The sequence below is a fragment of the Poecilia latipinna genome, unplaced genomic scaffold (assembly GCF_001443285.1).
Source record: "Poecilia latipinna isolate Pla-1442-1.1 unplaced genomic scaffold, P_latipinna-1.0 Scaffold1167, whole genome shotgun sequence".
Classification (NCBI taxonomy): Eukaryota; Metazoa; Chordata; class Actinopteri; order Cyprinodontiformes; family Poeciliidae; genus Poecilia; species Poecilia latipinna.
In genome coordinates, this window is record NW_015113783.1 from 152023 (window position 1) to 170992 (window position 18970).

Genomic DNA, 18970 nt, shown 5'->3' on the forward strand with positions numbered 1-18970 from the left:
ATTACCGCCATCTAGTGGAGTGGAGTGTGGAATAGGATGCTTTCGACTCGACTTGGGGACGTCTGGTGAACAAAGACTGGTGATGCATGAATGCACCACAAGGGGGCGGGGGTAGAGAAAACTATCAAAAGCTCAACAGAAGAAGAATAGAGGCGGAAGAGGCGAATGTTTACAAAGAAAAGAAAACCGCTCAGTGGTATATGAGTAGACTAATATGAGTTTAAAGATTCTCGTCCCAACATTGAAGCGGCAGACATTATTAGATTTCATTATTTCATAGAAATATAATCAAATAAACGGGATATCTGTCCTGTCTTGTTTTGGTACATTTTAAATCTAATTGGAGTGTTTGTGGTGGATAACAGTTTTCATCTTCTGGTGGAAGCAGGCAAAGACTGAAGGTAAGATTCCCATTTGTTCCGAGCTTAGTGGCATCTGGAGAGAGGAGTACAGTTGCGGTGATAAATATTTAAAATTAATAATAAAGTGGTGCTGAAGTTGGCATCTGATTCACAGCTGATTCACCGGACTAAAGGACCATTCCGCTACGTCTAGCCACGGTAAAACCTCACTTCATAGAATGTAGCTTTACACTAATTACATAGTTTAGGAAACTTTTATTTTATTGGAGACCGCTTTACGTGGTTCTGCTTAAAACTACATCGCAACTACACATCATAATTATTCGGCACCAATGATAGACTAAAAAACACACCCTTTATTATATTTGTGAAAATAAAAGGACTGACTATTGTTAAACTTTTTTCCTGACCTTTTCCCTCTATTTTCCTCTATCTCCACTCACATTTCTTCCCTCTTTCACTACAGAAGTAGTTCTCATGAAAATAATATATATTTTTAAGCAACTAACATTTCTGGTTATTTAAAAAAAAAATATATATAATATATTTTATTAAAACTTCAATTTTTAAATATTGACACTAACCACATTCCTATTAACTCCAAGCTCCATTCAGTAGTTAGCAGCCCTGTTTAATCCATGAAACATTCAGTGACAAGATGTCCACAGAAAGCAATATAGGAAAGTAAAACCACCTCTGTGGTTTTCCACATTTTCTACACCTCTCCTGCTTCCATTCTGGGGCGCAGGTCAATGACGATGACGACTGTCTCCATTCTGCTCTAGTTTTGGTTTCAGACATCCGTCCATAACTTCGTCAGCATGGCAGAGATGAGTGAGGTGGTCATCGTCACCCTTCCAGAAGTCGTGTCCAACCAGCTTCCCTCTGTGGTGGAGGAGGATAAGGCTGTGCTGGTAGCCACCGAGCTGGCTCCTCAGGCTGGGTAACGAGCCTGTGTGACGTGAGAATGTGATTTCGACTGTCCCATCTTTTACAGTGGTCAATATTCTTCATTATCCGCTTGGTAAAATTTAGCAAAATGCTGTGAAGCTGCTTAATCTTTTCATGCAGCAGGATAATCTCAGACTTAAGCATTTTGAAACAAATTCAACCTTTAATAAAAGTAAATTTAGTGGGAATAGAAAGTGTGTTGGGTTAAATAATTGGGTTTACAAAATTACTACAGGCACAGCTACTGGTTCCCATAGCAACCCTGTCTGTTTCGGTGGGGTATAAACATGGTTCATCCACTGGGTAGGCTGGTAGAGGTGTGAGACCAGGTGGGTAAAGAATCTGCTGCAGAGCAGCAGCGGGTCTCCATGATGTAACGATAGGAAGTGATGTCACAAAATGACAGCTCTGTCCGAGCATTACAAAATCGGGACAAAGATTTAGATTTTTCTGCAACAGACAGGCCAGGTGTGAACAAAATAAAAGGTGAATATGTGGAAAAGCACCTTACAGTTAGGCATGCTGTGGGCCTGTTTATGTTTGAACCTTGTCAGAGTGCAAGGCACCATCGATGCTGAAATATCGGTAGATTTTAGATGTAAATGTTGATCAGTTCCACCAGAAAACCTAAAATAACATCATAAAGTTCAGCTGAATAATGATTCAAAAAGTGCCAAACAAGAAGCTGTCTGGATGTGGACGGTTTGATGACATAAAGCCCTTGAAAAGCAACTGAATTGTTTGTGTGAATTCTGCTTAGTGTTTGACATATATCTGAAGAAGTCTCTCTGAGGTAGCAGAATCTTTTTGCAGACTTTCTGCTGTCTTCCAGGGAGGACATCCTCACCGTAACGCCAGTGGACGCAGAAACCGAGGCCACAGCTGACTCCATGTCGAAGGAGGAGGCAGTCATTGGTAAAAACGAGCTGCGCTGAGTCGCGGGAAGAATGAGCTGGTGGCACATAGCTTCTGGGTCTCTTCCTGTTCAGAGGTTTTGTGAAATAAAATATTATTTACTTCTGTTGTCTCCGTCTCTGCAGTGAAGCTTTCTGAGGAGGTGGACGTGGAGGCCGACGTCTTCTACCCGATCACCTGTGGAGACGCCAAGGCCACGCTGGTGTGGAAGAAGTTTGTCTGTCCTGGGATCAACGTGAAGTGTGTGCAGGTGCTCCGCTGGCTCATACGGAATCACATTTGAGCTCACTCACCACAACAAACTTTTTACACATCCGTTTTTCTCCTTTTAGTTCACTGATCAACTCATCAGCCCCAAAGAGTTTGTGTGTTTAGCAGGAAAATCCACCTTAAAGGACTGGAAGAGAGCTATCCGCCTCAACGGCACCATGCTCAGGTTGGGAATGCTGGTCTGGACTTTCATTGGTGGCATGTTTGAAATGTCTGAACATGTTTCTGTGATTTACACATGAATTGATAACTGAGCATGTCTAAAAGACAGCAGGACTGCAGAAGTCATAGCTTAGTTTTTAGCTTAAACCGCACATTTAATGAAGGATGCAATGGTGGTAAAAATGCTGAAGGGCTAATAGAGGAGCCAAGTTGTAATGACTTTCTGAAGGCGGAGTTTCAGAAAGAGCAGCCATTTTTAAAGAGAGACATGTTCAGTTTCAAGGCGTTAAATTACAAAATCAAATTTCTAAGTCATATTTGATATATACAGCATTTTTATAACAAATGGAGTGTAACATAGTTACTTGTTTGTGCTATTAAATGGCACAAACAAGTAACAAGGAAAATAAATAATGCTGCCCCTTTAAGATGAAGGGCGATGAAATGTTTTCCATGTTAATAATAAAAATTGATAGTTTTAAAGACTACGCCATCATTTCATACATTAGTAATTTACAGTTGCACCACAGGGTGGCGCTGTTCCCCCAGTCAGTGAAGACCCTGCCGTTTCTCTTCCTGTCCCAGGAAGATCATGGACTCCGGTGAGCTGGACTTCTATCAACACGGTAAGGTGTGCTCCAACACCTGCCGCAGCACCAAAATCGACCTGGTGGGAACCAAGGTGTCGGTCAGCTGCGACCCGCCCGCCGACCTGCTGTCTGCCTCTGCCTCTTCAGCTGACTGTGAGTTCCTCAGCCTGAACCATCAACTGGTGTCTGAGCTCATCCAGCGGTCTGTGGGTGGAGCGGCGGGTCAGATTCTGGACAATTAAAGCAATTCTTTATATGTGGGTGGAACCGGATTCCTCCTCATTGATTTCAAAGACTCATAGCCACGTATTGAAATACCATCGTAACATTATTAGGATTTTATTGGGATGAGAGTTTGAAACGTCTCTGACAAAAAGTCTGAAACTAATAGAGATGTATTGAGAACAAATACTTTTTTATAACATTGTTTGTGAATGTTCACGTATAAACTGTGGAAAGCTTCACTGCCTCATCCTCTCTAAACCCATCTACTCTGTGTCGCAGTGAACGGAGCAGCTGTCTCATTACCAGATGTGACAGAGGAACCCTCAGAGTGGGTCACGACGATCGGAGGTGATCATCAGCTCCTGGACCCGCCCCCCCCCACTGCCAGTCGTCCCAGTATAACCCAGTGGTAACATGGTGTGTGTGTCTGGTCTGCAGAGGACTCTGTGGTGTTCTGGCGGGCCGTGAAGGAGGCGGGCCTTTTGGAGGAAGTGGTGGAGGACTTCCAGAAAGAGGTGCAGGAGATGTTGAAGGGGCTGCAGGAGCGAGTATGTGATCCGCCGGTGGAGGTCAAAGGTCGGAAGCGCACACAGCTGCTGTTGGCTCTCCTGGAAGCTGATTTCTGAGCTGGTGCGTCACCCTCCTCTGCTTTGTTCCTCAGACGCTGTTCTGCTTAACAACATAGTGCAGAACTTCGGCATGCTGGACCTGGTGAAGAGGGTTCTGGCCAGCCACAAGAGCCAGATGGACCGCTACAGAGAGCAGTACACCCGCAGCCTGGCGGGTGAGTTATCTCTGTCCCTCTTCCACTCCCAGCAGTCAGCCGTAACTGATGATGATGAAGGTCAGACCCCTTTCAGCAGATGGCTCCACTAGGTCTGTTTTTGGTCGAGGCTCTTAGCATGTAGCAGCAGCTGGCTTTGTGAAACCTTTATTAGCAAGCAGAGCGATGACACATAAAGTTGTTCACTGGGTCTTATCGCATCTCAAGAGAGGTTTTGATGCATTTCTCTTAACAGAAACTTCATCAGCTCTTTAGCTTTCTCAGCTGCAGCTTTACAACTCAGAGCTTTAGCTCCATCTGCAGCTTTAGCTCCACTCTGTTTTGGTTAAGAAGTATGTTTTAGGTCTTAGTCCATTAAAGGTGCACTATGTTAGGGTAGGTGAGATTTGCTGGTGGTCATAATGTTTTGCCTGACTGGGTCTGTCTCCCTCTGCAGCTCTGGAGCAGCAATGTGATGAGCACAGGAAGCGAGCCAAAGAGCTGAAGAGTAAATCTCAGCACCTCAACAACGTCCTGATGAACTTGACCCCGGCGCCGTCCCCGCCGGCAGCCAAACGACCCCGGCTGACCCGGGCCGTCTCTGGCCCTGCTGCGGTCAACGCCACGCCCACTCAGATCGCCCTGCCGCTCGGCCAGCTGAGTGGTCTCACGGTGGCCGGGGCCCAGGCGGGCAGCTACACCCTCCTCACCTCACCACTCTCTGGCTCTGAGCTAGGGGCCGACGGCTCCAACGTGACGGTGTTGTCCGCGGCGACGGGTCAGGGGGCCGCCGCAGGCTCTGGCGCCTCCGGATCCTTTGTCAAGGTGGTGGGGCCGCAGTTCCAGCTGGTCACGCTGCCGCTGGCCACTCAGAACCCCGCGGTGCAGCAGCAGGTCAGCACCGTCACCGTGGTGGACGCCACGGTAACGACTGCTGACGAGTTGCAGGAGGTGAGCCAAGCTGACGGGGAGGAGGAAGGTCAGCCAGGGCAGGCAATGGAGGAGGAAGAGGAGCAGCAATGAGAAAAAGAACAGCTGCTGGGCTCCCAGTTAGTCTGGAACTGCTTTCAGGAAGTTGTGACGACTAACATCTGGACAAACTTTGAACTTTTCCTCATCCATTTGTCTCACATTTCAGCATCAGCAGACTGTGTGTCTCGTGTCCTTCTGTGCTTTAATCCTGTTTTTAACCAATATGTTTGACAAAGCTTGTTTTCACGCTGCTGCTAGAAGCACAACATGCTCCTTTATTTGGGATTAAATGCTCTGGAAGTGAACAGTGCCTCACTGTGTGCATTTGCTGGCTGATTAAAACATCAGCTTGGTGATTATTTTCCTTCACACCCAAAACTACACACTACTCTAATTTTCTTCAGGGAATGACTAGCTTCTCAAATTGAGAAACAGGAGTGGGTCTCTTTTTTTGCATAGTGTGGTATTGGCCCTTTCCAGCGTTTCAGCCTATCCCCGACCCAAACGACCTGATTAATCTAAAAATCTACAGACTAAGTGAATGTCCCTCTGCCTCTTTATGGTCACAAATGAAGGCCAGAAAACGAGTGAACAAAAATCGAGCTTCGCAGTAAGACGTTCAGCTAAACAGGCGTGTGCACAGGTGTGTGCCCAACTATCTGTTTAGTTGTGCACACACCAAAAAATAAATTTTTGGTCACCACAGTCAGACATTACCTTGAGAATTAATGAGATTTGGTTAAGTGTAAAACAGGCTTTGATGCCAGAAAAGATCAAGTGATACAAATGGAACAGACACACAGTGACATTCACTCTGGACTCTAGAGCAGTGGAGTCATATTTATAAATGTGTGTATACTCCTTTCGATATCTACCGATTCCTGTACATGCTGCTAAATGTACTCATGACTGAAAAACAACTTGCTACCATTCCAGGAAAACCGTTTATCTGCTGTTCTGGGTGGCCATGCTAAATAACCTTCGCATTCATGGCAGGTTTCAGTGTAGGGAACCAGCTACAGCGTAGCAGAGAAAAAGACGGACAATGTGAGCAGGAGGTACACTAGGATGATTGACACTCCTCCTGACACTGATTGGTTCTTCTGACAGAGCGGTGTATTTCTGCAGACGGGAGTAGGACCACAGAGAGGAGGCAGAGAAGCTTGATTTTGACAGATTAGCCGAGAGTATTATACTGTGACGATATAGTGACAGTTTTAACGAGTTTTAAACATTGTTTGTAAAAGTTACATACTACAGCTTCAAACATTAACTTGTACCTGACAACCAGGGAACACAGACAGCCTGTGTGACATGGTGGATCTTCTTTGTTAAAGTACTCTAAGGTTTAAAGCTAATATTTTATGGGAAACTTTCATGGCATCTTCCTCGACTCCATCCTTATATACTGTCTCCAGACCAAACGTAAAAAGATCTGTCCCACGCACACAAAGAAATCGACAGGAGCAAAAGATTTATTGAGTTTTTTTTTTTATCTTCTGTCACTTTATTACTTTTTTACAACTTTTTGTCAGCTGGAAGTCTTGAACATAGTTTAAAGCATTTTGGCAAACAAACGGTTACAGGAGTCAGAAACACTTCAGTGATTTCATTCATCTGGTGTAGCCATGGTAACCTGCTCCGGGTTGTCCGAGATGGAGCAAACATAACGCTGTTTTCCCATGAGGTGGCGCAAGAACTCTGCTTGGCAAAAATAATACAAATGTTTCACCTTTATTATATAACGTATAAGTTTTTCAATTAATTGATCATTTTTTTTAAATTACAGGAGAAATCCCCCAGTAAGGTAAATTGCGTGGACTAGGAGAATTCCTTAATTTTTTTTTTTTTTAAAGAATTTGGCACCACAGCAAATTTTCCCAGTTATTGTATATGAAAAGTTTAATTTCAGAATAAATAAATAAATAAATAAATAAATGGTCCGTTTGGATGCTCACCGGTTTCAGATGGAGCCGATCTAAACTCTGGCTGTTCTGCTATCTATTTCCTCTGATCCTGTTCTCATCTTGACCAAACTTCCAGCAAGTCTAGAAGGAGAGCTGCTCAAACCGTGCGCTATAGGTGGTTCGAACTGGGACAAACAGGGAAGTAACCGGCCTAAACAGGACCCTTACAAATGGTTTATTGACGAACATACGGTGACAGATGAGTGGAATCAGCCGGGAATGAGCAGGAGACGATTTCTGACAAGTCACCGGTGTGAGTTCTTCCAGCGGCTCCTATAGGCTGAGCTCCGCAGAGGAGGAGGAGGAGTAGGGCTCCTCCGCAGAGCGGACGGAGAACTTGAAGTGGCGCCGCAGGTAACCTCCGTAGCGTTTGTCCCATTTCAGGTTATTGAGTTTCGGCCGGACCCTCCGCATGAAGCCCCCGTAGCGTTTCTGGAGCTCCTCGGGCTCCTGGCTTTCCTCCTCCGCAGAACTCCTCCTTTTTGACTTGGGGCCGAATTTGCGTAAAAAGCCTCCGTAGCGTTTCACGTAAGTGTGCGGGATGGGCTCCTGCGCGTCTCTCACCTCCAGCCGCTTTAGAAGCTCCTCGTAGTTCTCGGGCAGAGTCGCGGCCTTAAGGATGGAGTTGTCGCGCCACGGGGAGGAGACGAACACTTTGTTCTTGTTCTTGTCGATCCTCTTGATGAACCCGCCGTAGCGCTTGACCAGCTCTGCCTGCTGGCTCTCCTCCGCCTCCGCCGCCCGGTCCTCAGTGAAGTCGGCCAGCCGCGGAGCCGGAGCGCAGCTCTCCAGCTCCTCCTCGTCACACTCCGCGCTGCACGACTGGAGATGATACAGACACACAAGTGAGATATGAAGGCTAAACTTAACTTGGGGATGCTTCATTAAAGCGCAAATATGATACTTTATTTTATAAACCGAAAGAGTTCCGCCACCACCTGCTCTAAATGTTCGGTCTCGGAGCTATCTGTGTCTTGAATTAAGTGAAGTTCTTTCAAAGTTATTTAACTATCAGTAAATAAAAGTTTTTCTCTCTCTGCAATTCCAGTTTTATCTTATGTGGTTTAATTTGAACATTAAAAAGCGACAAGTAGCTCTGTCTTCTCCTCTGTTTCCCCGCGTAAAGTTGATCCTACCAGACTGCTGAGAGCGGCCTCGGGGCGCAGCATTTGTTCGGCGCATCTCTGGCACTGTGACGAGCAGTCCGTGTGGACGGAGGGCGGCAGGCTCAGCATCAACACCAGGACGTACCACTCCATTCTTCAGCAGATTCGGTGGCGCACGCAAACCAAAGACAGGCCAACAAACAGTTCTCTTCCAGGATTTTACAGACTCATGGAAAACATTCACCTGGAAAGATGGAAGAACTTTTTTTTTTGTCTCTAGAGTAACAACAATTTTTAAAAACAAATAATAATAATAATAATAATAATAATAATAATAATAATAATAATAATAATAAAAACACAACCTATGTACTTGGTGCATTTTTGGATTGTGCGCTGTGCGTAATTGCGCGTCAACATTTTTTTCTCTCTGAATATTTCACAAATAATTGAATAAGGAAGTAAACAGCAATGACTTACATTAAAGTTCCAAAGCTGAATAAGAGCATAAAGTGTAAGTCGTTACCTCAGGAGTTGGACAGATACTTCTGGCGGCTTTCTGCGCTCCGATCAACTCTTCCTCCTCGCGCGTCGCCTTCCTTTTTATCTGCGGAGCCTCGCCTATGTCATCCGATCAACTTCTGCTCGCCGACCAATGAGAAGCAAGTGTGCTGCATAAGTGATCCCAACGCCTCCGTGCTTTAGGAGTTTTCAACAACGCCCACATATGAAAGGTGGCCTATGGAAGCGATCATCACTCCATCTCTGGGGCGTCTGGATCAAAACACGGGCTGTAAATCACACTGACATCTTTATTTTCCTCTCTTCGGCGACACGGAGAACAACTGAGCCCTTAAAGTATGAAGATGGAGAGAGAGCAGCTCTGGCAATCGTTCTGCAGCTGATTTAGAGGATTCAAGATTCCAGGTTTTTGTTCCACGCTGTTTCTGTGGAGTGGGACAAAGAGCTTTCTGGCCCATACACACCGCAAATCTATCAGGGGGACATGTTGGAAACGGTAATTTTATATATTTGGGCTTGCAAATATATAAATTCTATTTTCCCAATTGACGTCTTTTTAATTTCGCAATATCTACCGTCTAGTTTGAAGTGGTCCAATGTATCAAGTTTAATATCACTGTTTATAAAGATAGTAAATTCAACAGGCACGTGCAGAGGGAGGGGTCGCAGGGGGTTTGAGCCCCTGAACTTTTTATCCTTGATGCCCCTAGTGCCCTTTTTTAGTTTTTTTTTTTTCATCTGTGTGTCAGGAGGCCTGCTTCGACAATAATATTTAGCTAAATATAATAATTTAGCAACATAAATTAGTCAGGCTGCCCTCATCTAATAATGACTGAGGATTCATTACGACACACTTCCATGTTGTTCAGACACCGGGCCCATGGTGAGGAGGAGGGGGCGGATTTGCACCCTCTAACTATCAAATTATGGGCAACAATATTTTTTCCCCCAACATATACTTGTTTGTGAATAAAAACACAGTTCTGATGTTGAAATTTCTTTTTATTTTTCACAATTGTCCTCGCTTCTAAACACAGAAATGCTTCGGCCGCAGAGAAAACTTCTGACTTTAATTTTATCATTCTGCTGCACTGCTGGACTAAATACCCCAGTGCTGGATTAAATGCCCCAGTGCTGGACTAAATGCCCAGTTCACTACAGGCAGAATGTCTTTATATCAGGCATTCTGATATAAAGAAATGGTACCAGACTGTCACCGTGACGCAGCTGATGTTTGCTTCGCGGTGATGTATTTGTGAACAAACCTAGCACAAACACAAAGATTACACCATATTGCAGCCATGGTAACACAACAAACTATCCAGATGATTCTTTAAACTTTTACAAAGTAAACTTCCTAATTAAATCCTAAATGTACTATTTATTTATTTATTTATTTATTTATTTTCTTTTTTACAGTTGAATGCATTAAATAAAATTTAATAACATTATCGTTCTCAATAAATGAATGCTTCAGGTTTAGATCTGTGGTCTGTGTTACAATTCAACCATTTATTCAGCCTCTGAGTGTCTGGAGGGCCTCACCAGCAGCTGAGTTTTCTTTGCCTTGATATTTCACAACCTTACAATTCTAGATCTCAGAGGAGTTACCATCGAAAAATTATGTAGCGTTAACCCCTCTGAGATTTTTTGATCTATGGAACAATATGCACCCAAGTTGTTATAGAGGCTCAACAGAAGTAGTAGAGCTTATTTATTAAAATATCAGCAATTTTGCTTATTTCATAACTTCATAACCAGAGACCGTCTCTGCTCTGGTCTGTTTAACAGCTACAGTCTCAGATAAACTCAGCCCTCCAGCTCTGCCAGCAGAAACAGCAACTTTATACCTAACAGGAAAACATAGACTATATTTGCTTTGCATTGTTCCCACATGACGACATAGTGTGATCCAATTAAATATTAGATTCTTGATTAATATGGGTTGTTGCTATGTTGTTGTATTGATCTTGTTCAATGTGCCCCTTTCTAACTTTGAGTCCCCGCCCCTCCAAAGGTCTCTGCACAGCCCTGAAATTCAAATATCTTGATATTACATGCAGTTCAATGCACACAATGTTATTGTGTTTGATATCAGTTCAAGTTTTCTCAACATAAAATAAAGAAAAGACTAGTATTTCTCTGTTGGAAATATATTTCAACAAGACCAGAAAAAGTTAGTTAAAACTGTATGCAAGGCCAATAAGGTGTTTAAAAAAGTGTAACGTAAAATGCATTAGTTGTTTTGATCCATAGGTGTTTGGATTTTTAGTTTCACTTATTTTCTGTATTGATCATTATCTAGGGTTAGTTTAGTTCTTGTTTGCGTTTCGTATTTGTTTAGTTAGATCAACATTTGTTTAACAGATTTTCATGGTAAATGGCCTATAGTTGTATGAAGTTCAGAGGATGTCAAAGCACTTCACACAACATTCAGTCACACACACATTTTTCCGTGGGTGAAGTGTCTTGCCCAAGACAGAGACAGGAGGCAATCCACTGATTGTGGGACAAACTCCTCCAACCTTTGCCACCATTACCCCCTCCCAGCGAATTATTTTTCCCTCATGTGCCTCTACCTTCTCCTTTCCTCAGCTGCATCCACTTTCCTGCAACCAGCTCATCTGGTCCCTGTCGTCATTCCCACCTTTCCCTCCTCTTTCCCTCTACATTTGCCGAATCCTTTCATTTGCTGTATTAATTGGTTCTTCTGCTCTTGTGCCCTTTGCCTTCCTGTCAGTTCATTTATGGAGTTAAATTTGTTTCACAATTATTTGCTCAAATAAAAATAATAATCTAAAGTTAAAACCAATAAAATTGTGCTCAAAACTTTTGGAGTTGCAATACATGTTTTGTTTCAAACAAACAAACAAACAAACAAACAAACAAACAAACAAACAAACAAACAAACAAACAAACAAACAAACAAACAAACAAAAAAAACCATGGTCAAAACGTTTTGAATTGTAATGTTTTTTTTTTGTTTGTTTTGTTGTTTTTTGCAGAACATAAGCTTTTATTTGCTTTTATTTGGAAAACTCTAGCATGAGCAAAAAGCACATCACGAAAAGACAACACAAACAAAAAACAAAGACAATTTGAAGTTATATGTCTAAACATTCTGAACCTTTAAAGAGGAAGAATGAAAGATACATGAACTGACAGGGAATTTGATGTGCCTCTTGACACTGACGTAGAATTAATTAATTAAGTAAGGCAAACCAGAAATTGTTAGATTTGTGAGTCGTCTTGTCCGTGTTGCTCTCAGAGCAGCACTGTTAAGTGTTGGAGTATCACATTATCTGATGTGTAATGAGTTTCTGCCACAATGCCAAAAAGGTTCCTAAGCAACCTGAAGAAGCATTTCTGTTTTTTCTGTTGCTAATGTTTTGATGTAGCACTGAATAAGCCAGCACCATTCATCAGCTGTAATGTACATGATTTACACAAGGCACATTGATGTGTCTAAAGGTACCGTGTTAAAATGTATATTTATGTGTGCTATAAAGTCACAATAGGAAAATAGTGAAGCTTAACAGATTAAAAAAATTAATAAGAAATATATCTGAAAATTAAATAATTTGCAAAGTAGAAAATAACACAAAAAACCCCATAACACACAAAAAACAAACTTTATATAGAGACATATAACTAACTACTTAGAGATGCATAGACCTCGTTTATCCATCTATTGTCTTCTGCTAATACAAGAATACGTAACAGGCTCAGAAGGAAACCCAGACATCCCTCTCATCAGCAGCATACTCCAGCTCATTCAATGGCATTCCAAGGTGCTATAGAAGAGATAAAACCCCTCCAGTGACTTCTGGGCTCCTTCCAGACTTGTTCAACATCAATTGAACACAAACTAATTCTTGTGACATGTTCCAGTAGATAGAACATGTCTGGAAAACCTCTGAAGGGAGATGATCAGGAGGCATCCCAGTCAGATTCATGAACCTCTGAAACCGACCGCTTTTGGTGTGGAGATGGAACAGCCTTACTTGAAGCTCCGTCCAGAGGATAAAGATTTTCACCCTGTCTTTAAGGCTTAATCCGATTACTCTACAGAGGATGCTCATTTGACTGCTTGTATCTTGAATCTCATTCTTCGGGTCTTTGTCTGTGTTTCATGACCATAGTGTAGAATTAGACTGTTGATGGACTAGTGAATTGGAAGTTTTGCTTTTTGTGTGGTTGAAATCTTGGTCTCAGAGTTAGGCTCACAAAGCAGGTCTTGATGCTCAATTCAGATTTTTTTTTTGTTTGTTGCTGAAATCAGATGATCTTTTAGCATGATCATTCATACTACTAATTGATCCTGTTTGCAATCAGACTTCTGCCATCTATTTAGCAATTTTAAAGACGTTGTGAAACAGTATTGTCATAAGAGCGAAAGATGAAGGAAACTTGGAGTTATGTTGTTGATACTTCTTTACCAGATCTACAGTGTCTGGTTTATTCTGGTTCAGAATCGTGATGCATATCTCATATCAATGATGCAAAAGTCAGGTAAAATGTGATGACACTTTGAAAACTATCCAACACACATCCGATTTAGTACCACATGTGGAAGTGGAACAAACATGGCTTTTTTGTGGTGAAAAGATCGGAATTGTACTGCTTAGACTGCTGTGAAAAAGGTGGATGTGAATCACATCTGGGTAAAAAATATTGTATCGCATTTGCCTAGTGTGTGATTGTAGCCTTAGAGGAGCTGATCCCAAAAAGCAAAATTGAGACCCCAAGGTTCCCAAAACCAACATACTTTTCTCTACAACTCTACCCTTAGATTCTGTCCGTGAAGACGCACAAACAGAAAAAGTTGAAGTCATACTCAGCTGACCTTTCTGTACTGGAATCTACAGAGGAAACACAGGAAAGGTAAAGACAGGAAGGCTAACTTTACTTGAGCAGTTTGTTATATTGCGTTTGACTGGTGTAATTTTAGATAATGCCACGCTGTGTCACTATTGGCTATAATTTAAAAAAAAAGTGAGGTGAATCTGGATTGCTTTCTACACGAAAAACAGAGAAGAGCCGGAGTCGAACACAACTTCTGACGGACCTACATTTGTGCCCTCAACATTTCTCTCCAGAAGACTTTGAGTCATTTGTACGAGCAAAACTGACAAAGGCTTTAACAGATGATCATCCCCTTAACCCTTGTGCGTGCGAGGACTGAGGCACATGATACAAGTGATATGGGTGTGGGGTCGGTTGGAACCCATTTGTAAAAACAAGGGTTAAGAAGCTAAAAATAAATGTTGTGCTGCCATGCTAACACAGGCAGGGCTTGAAGCTCTTTGACGTGCTAGCGGAGCTATGCTGAATTTGAACCCACCAATCCGACCTGATCAAGGCTAAACCCTAAACAGAGGTTACCACCCTAAACGGCTGTTGCCAAACCAGACACAGAGCTATAGATACTGGGAGATCCCGTCCATTCGGACTCCTTTCGTGACCCACATTTCATTTCCATCCAATTCTTGTCCTGTTTATCCTGTGTTATTGTCTAACTTGGACTTGGTAGTTAGTTTGGTAGCTAACTACCAAACTACCAAACAGATAGTTTGGTAGTTTGATAGCTAACTACCAAACTAGTTAGCTACCAAACTACCTACTAGTAGTTTTGGTAGTTAGTTACCAAAACTAGCTAGCTAACTACTAGCTAGTTTTGGTAAATTCAAAACTAACTATTAGTTTTGAATTTACTAAAACTACTAGCTAGTATCAACGCTCTTTCTACTTTTAAGGCAATATTATGTGAGTAAAAACTGTGAATTTGAACAGCATTTCTTCTCCCCGGCTTCACAATGATGCTGTTCTTCTTTTAGTGGCGCTTAAAAAAAAAAAAAACTGAAAGTGTGCATTACTGCCACCATCTGGTCTGTAGTGTGAAGTGGAGCTAATGCCATTCACTAATAGATAGATGTTAGATCATACATCTGAAAATGAATTGTATTAGAAATTATTTTGTTAAATTACTAATGTTTAATTATTGTGACTGATATTTTCATCTGGCTGTTCATGGTGGATTTCAGGTAACTGCAGAGCTCCTAATTAGGTTAAACTGATGGACTGTAAGGTTTGTTTAGACACATAACTAAGTTTTGTATATTGTGTTCATTCTGTTTGCAGTTTTCACCTTAGCATGTAAACGAGGAAGTCAACAGTGAATGATCAGCCTTATTACACATCTCCCTCTCATCATTTGCTGTGGTTTAACTCGGTGTTATTCAGAGTTGCTACACCCTTGACGAGAACACTATAGAAAGGTTTTTCATCTCTCCTCTTGACCATCACCTATTCTTTCTTAAAAAGTGAAAACTGCCTGCACACAGCAAACTGATTAAACCAGTCAATGTTTATCAGAAAGGGGCTTTTCAGCTTAGTTGTGAAAAGGAACTGAGGTCATTTCTGCCCACCACAGAAGCCTTCTCTAATGATTCCTCTTAATCACTGTTTGGTTTTGTATTAATTTTTCTCAAAACTGAAACACTCTACCGTAATTTAGTGTTCAATAATGAAGTGAGATTCAGTTCTGTCAGAAAAGCGGCGTCTCTGGATTCATTAACCCTCTGAACTCCAAGCAGTTTCTGTGGGATTTCTGTTATCAATTCACTGTGGGCTCCTCATTTTAAGTTAATGTTTTAAAAACTGGAAATGTTCTTTAACAAAGAGTGAGGAAGAACTGTTTCAAAACCCAAAGAACCAGAGAAAGAACATATTCTTAATCAGTATTTATTCAAAGGCTTTCCAGCGTTCGAAGTCTCTTCTCAATGATCGTAGTCAGGAGAAAGAGCAGAACTCAGCGTACAGTTTTATTTGGAAGGTTTCTTTTCATTCACATCGTTTGACAATCTACTTGGTTACAGAACAGATAGCAAGCACACGTATCTTCTTTCACTCGGGGAGTCAGACACATCATGAGTGTGCATGGAAGAAACAATTTAATAACTTTATTGTAATACAAAGGCCAGAGAAACAGCTCCAGAAGACTTTCTCATGCGTTACACAAGAATCACTACACTGTTATGCATTGTTTTACTAATAATTATGTAGTAATCTTAACATTTTCCACTACACATGCAAACTAGCTACAATATTTCAGCAGTGCTTTAGCTCAACCTGATCATTTCTTTGAATTGTTCTGATTGAGCAAGTCTTGCAGAAAAGCAGCACTGAACAAAATGTTAATGTTATATAATATATATAACATTAACATATTATATATATATATATATTAACATATTATATATATATATATATATATATATATATATATATATATATATAAGTTATCATTTCAGTGTTTCTTTTGCTTATTTATGAAATATGTAAGGTAAATATGTATGTTGTTCATAAAAGTGAACTTTGGTATTGTTCTTCTCGTCCATGTTTTTAATTTATTTATTGTTGTGAACTTCTAGAGTATGTAATATTACGCTGTAAACTATTTAAAGCCAACAAGAAGTTCTTTAACTTTAAATAACTGCTCCATTGTCTTACCCTGTAGCAAGTCGTGTCTTCTTCAACAGTAGAGATAGCAACGTGCCCACGCCGGAGCCGTCACTTTACCTTCTTTAAATGTAGTGCTATTTTTGGGCTAAACAGAGCCTGAAAGACTGACCTTGATTAACAACAGTGACTCAGTTGGAGGGGAAAAAACGAAACAATTTCTGTGTGATGAGACGTTACAGATGTGAATCTTTGCCTTGAGGTATAATGACAAGCACAGTAAGAAACAAAGCCTGGAAATGTAAAACATGATTCACCTCTACCTGCTGGAGCCTCTAGTTGGATTTTCTTATGTCATAGTTTTGTTTAAAGCAGCTAAACCAATGATTTATTGCAATGGACTAATCAAATGGATGTTGGAGATTTATAAAGAGTGTCCATGGTGACAAACATGCCTACAATTCCTCAGTACAAAAACTAAAATGTAAATTTAATGACAAGTAGAAATAAAACTAGTACGATCACCAGAAAACCCACAGTATTATGTTTATGATGACACTGAATGGAAACAGCATTTCATTATGAATTACTTATAATTGAGGACTATGAACAATAACAGCACAAACCAGTTTAAAGACAACAAATGAAAAACCCTTAAATAGCTGCATGTAGGTACATCTCAGTAAAGTTCCTGTGGTGTTGGACTGGACTGGGTCTCTGCTTTTGGGGGGTACAACCAATCAGCACCAAGGAAAATTAATCGGGCTCCTAGATTGCTGCGAATATTTTAGTTGTGCTCTACGAAGACATTTGTAAACAAGCTGCAAAAATGTACGAGAGTTATGTTCCACAGAATAAAGGTGAATCTGCCAGAAAGAGTTATGTTTTCATGCTGACAGGAACTCAACGCCTACAGCTGGAAACTCGTCATCAGGCCTGAAATCTGGATGTTGTGATGGACTCAGACCTGAACCTTCAGACCCGTATGAAGACAATAACACTCTGCACTCTGTTGAAGTTTAAAATTTTACCCAATTGCTAATGTTTGGCAATAACATTATAAATCTTACTGGAAATCGCCTGCACTGTAGACAACCATCCTTCACTGCGAAGACTGGAACATGGATTTGTTTTAGTCTCCATTCCAACATTTTACTCATCCTTATGTTAAGGATGAGGTTTGAGAACATATTCTTTGTGGCTTGTTTGTTGTTTTATGTATCACCTTGAATTATCTTTTTGTGAAATGCGCTATCCAAATAGACCTGCCTTGCATTGTCACAAGCCACTTTTAGATGTTAAATTCCAAGTTTTTTACTCCTGCATTATTCCTTTGCTGTGCTTTAGAACAGAGTTAATCGGTTTCTCAGAGAGAGAGAAAAATCTTTGGGTAGCAGCCATAAATAATAGGAGCTTCCAGTCCAACAAACCAAATAAGACTCTGATGTTTCTGCTCATCTCCTGAAGGATGTGCCTCTGTTTGTTTCTGCTGGTTTTTTTTTTTTTTTTAAATAAATGATTAATCCACTCCTCAGGCTTTTCACACTCACACACACGCGCAGACACACTGCAGACCTACTGATTACTGTATTAAAAGCAAGGCCAAAATCGACTTTTTCATTGTCTAAAGTGTACATTTTAATAAAACATCATAAAACTAACAAAGTTGTTATTTATAAGGTGAGAAATACAGAGATGAAAACTGGCTCTAGTTAGAATTTAATATATCAGAAAGAGTCGCTATACATTTATTACGAATTAACAGTATGCATGGTGAAACAGTGAATATTGCTACATCTGCATATTTTATTTCAGAGCTGGCAATCGTCATTTTGAATTTCTTTTAAGTATTATGTCCTAAATAGTAGAGTCAAATAAGTGATTAAAGGAACCTTTGACATTGCACTAAATTGTATTTCTTTTCCCCACACTTACAGTGTGAATGATTTTTAGACTTATTTCACTGTTGTTGCACAGACATAAGTAAAATTGGCAATTAAATGTCATTGCTTGCCAATGAGAGACAACCATTTCTGAGTCCGACTGTTCCACAATAGATGCTACAGAATCTTCTGCCAGAAGACCAATTTTATTTTGAATTTTTTATGAATTTTATAATTAATGAATTAACCAAAGTACTTCAAATCACTTCAGATTGACTAAAAAAAGTTAGTTAAACTCACTTAAATTTTGTGTTCGTCTGACAAAGCAAACACTCTTTCAGCGAACTTGTGTTTCATTTGTTCTAAACATAAACAAATAATGTTACTTTAACAACTAAAATTTGCTTTCCATCAACCGATGTTTTTATTTAGCTTTTGAGAGTGCACTCTCAAAATACACTTTTCATAATGTACTCTAAAAACTGTATTTGAAACAATTAATCAATCAATCAATCACATTTTATTTGTATAGCACATTTCATCACCAAGGCATTTCAAAGTGCTTTACATAATTAAAAAAAAAACCCCAGCAAGTTTTAAGTTCAGTGCTGTGTTTGTGTCCCAGACATGAAGCTTGTCAATTTATATTTATACCTAATAAATAAGTATTTATTAAGCACCACCACAACACAACTCACACGGTCGTCGCAGGTTCCATTCCAGTCTGATGATCTTTGCTTATTTAAGTTAAACCAGTTAAGTTGGATAAATTTAATTGAATTACTTGTTACCAATTGTTGTGCAGTTCGATTAAGTTGGTT

At 40.7% G+C, this 18970-nt stretch overlaps 2 protein-coding genes across 4 annotated transcripts; one reads left to right on the plus strand and one right to left on the minus strand.

Moving 5' to 3' along the window:
- Positions 1-24: 24 nt before the first annotated feature.
- On the plus strand, positions 25-5515 carry gmeb2 (glucocorticoid modulatory element binding protein 2). 2 transcript variants are annotated; one of them, XM_015053199.1, is made up of 11 exons: positions 25-401; positions 517-560; positions 1148-1305; positions 2146-2228; positions 2354-2478; positions 2561-2664; positions 3246-3403; positions 3755-3823; positions 3914-4051; positions 4137-4259; positions 4696-5515. In XM_015053199.1, exons 3-11 carry the CDS (start codon positions 1184-1186, stop codon positions 5259-5261), a joined length of 1488 nt encoding a protein of 495 aa, XP_014908685.1. In that variant the 5' UTR covers positions 25-401; positions 517-560; positions 1148-1183; the 3' UTR covers positions 5262-5515. The 2 variants fall into 2 exon arrangements, with proteins under 2 accessions (XP_014908685.1, XP_014908684.1); XM_015053198.1 differs by lacking the exon at positions 517-560.
- A 1455-nt stretch (positions 5516-6970) lies between these two features.
- pdyn (prodynorphin) lies at positions 6971-8915 on the minus strand. Of its 2 annotated transcripts, none has more exons than XM_015053214.1 (3): positions 8810-8915; positions 8314-8527; positions 6971-7999 (listed from the first exon to the last, which is right to left on the minus strand). In XM_015053214.1, exons 2-3 carry the CDS (start codon positions 8434-8436, stop codon positions 7451-7453), a joined length of 672 nt encoding a protein of 223 aa, XP_014908700.1. In that variant the 5' UTR covers positions 8437-8527; positions 8810-8915; the 3' UTR covers positions 6971-7450. The 2 variants fall into 2 exon arrangements, with proteins under 2 accessions (XP_014908700.1, XP_014908701.1); XM_015053215.1 differs by having other exon boundaries at positions 8764-8872.
- Positions 8916-18970: the final 10055 nt, after the last annotated feature.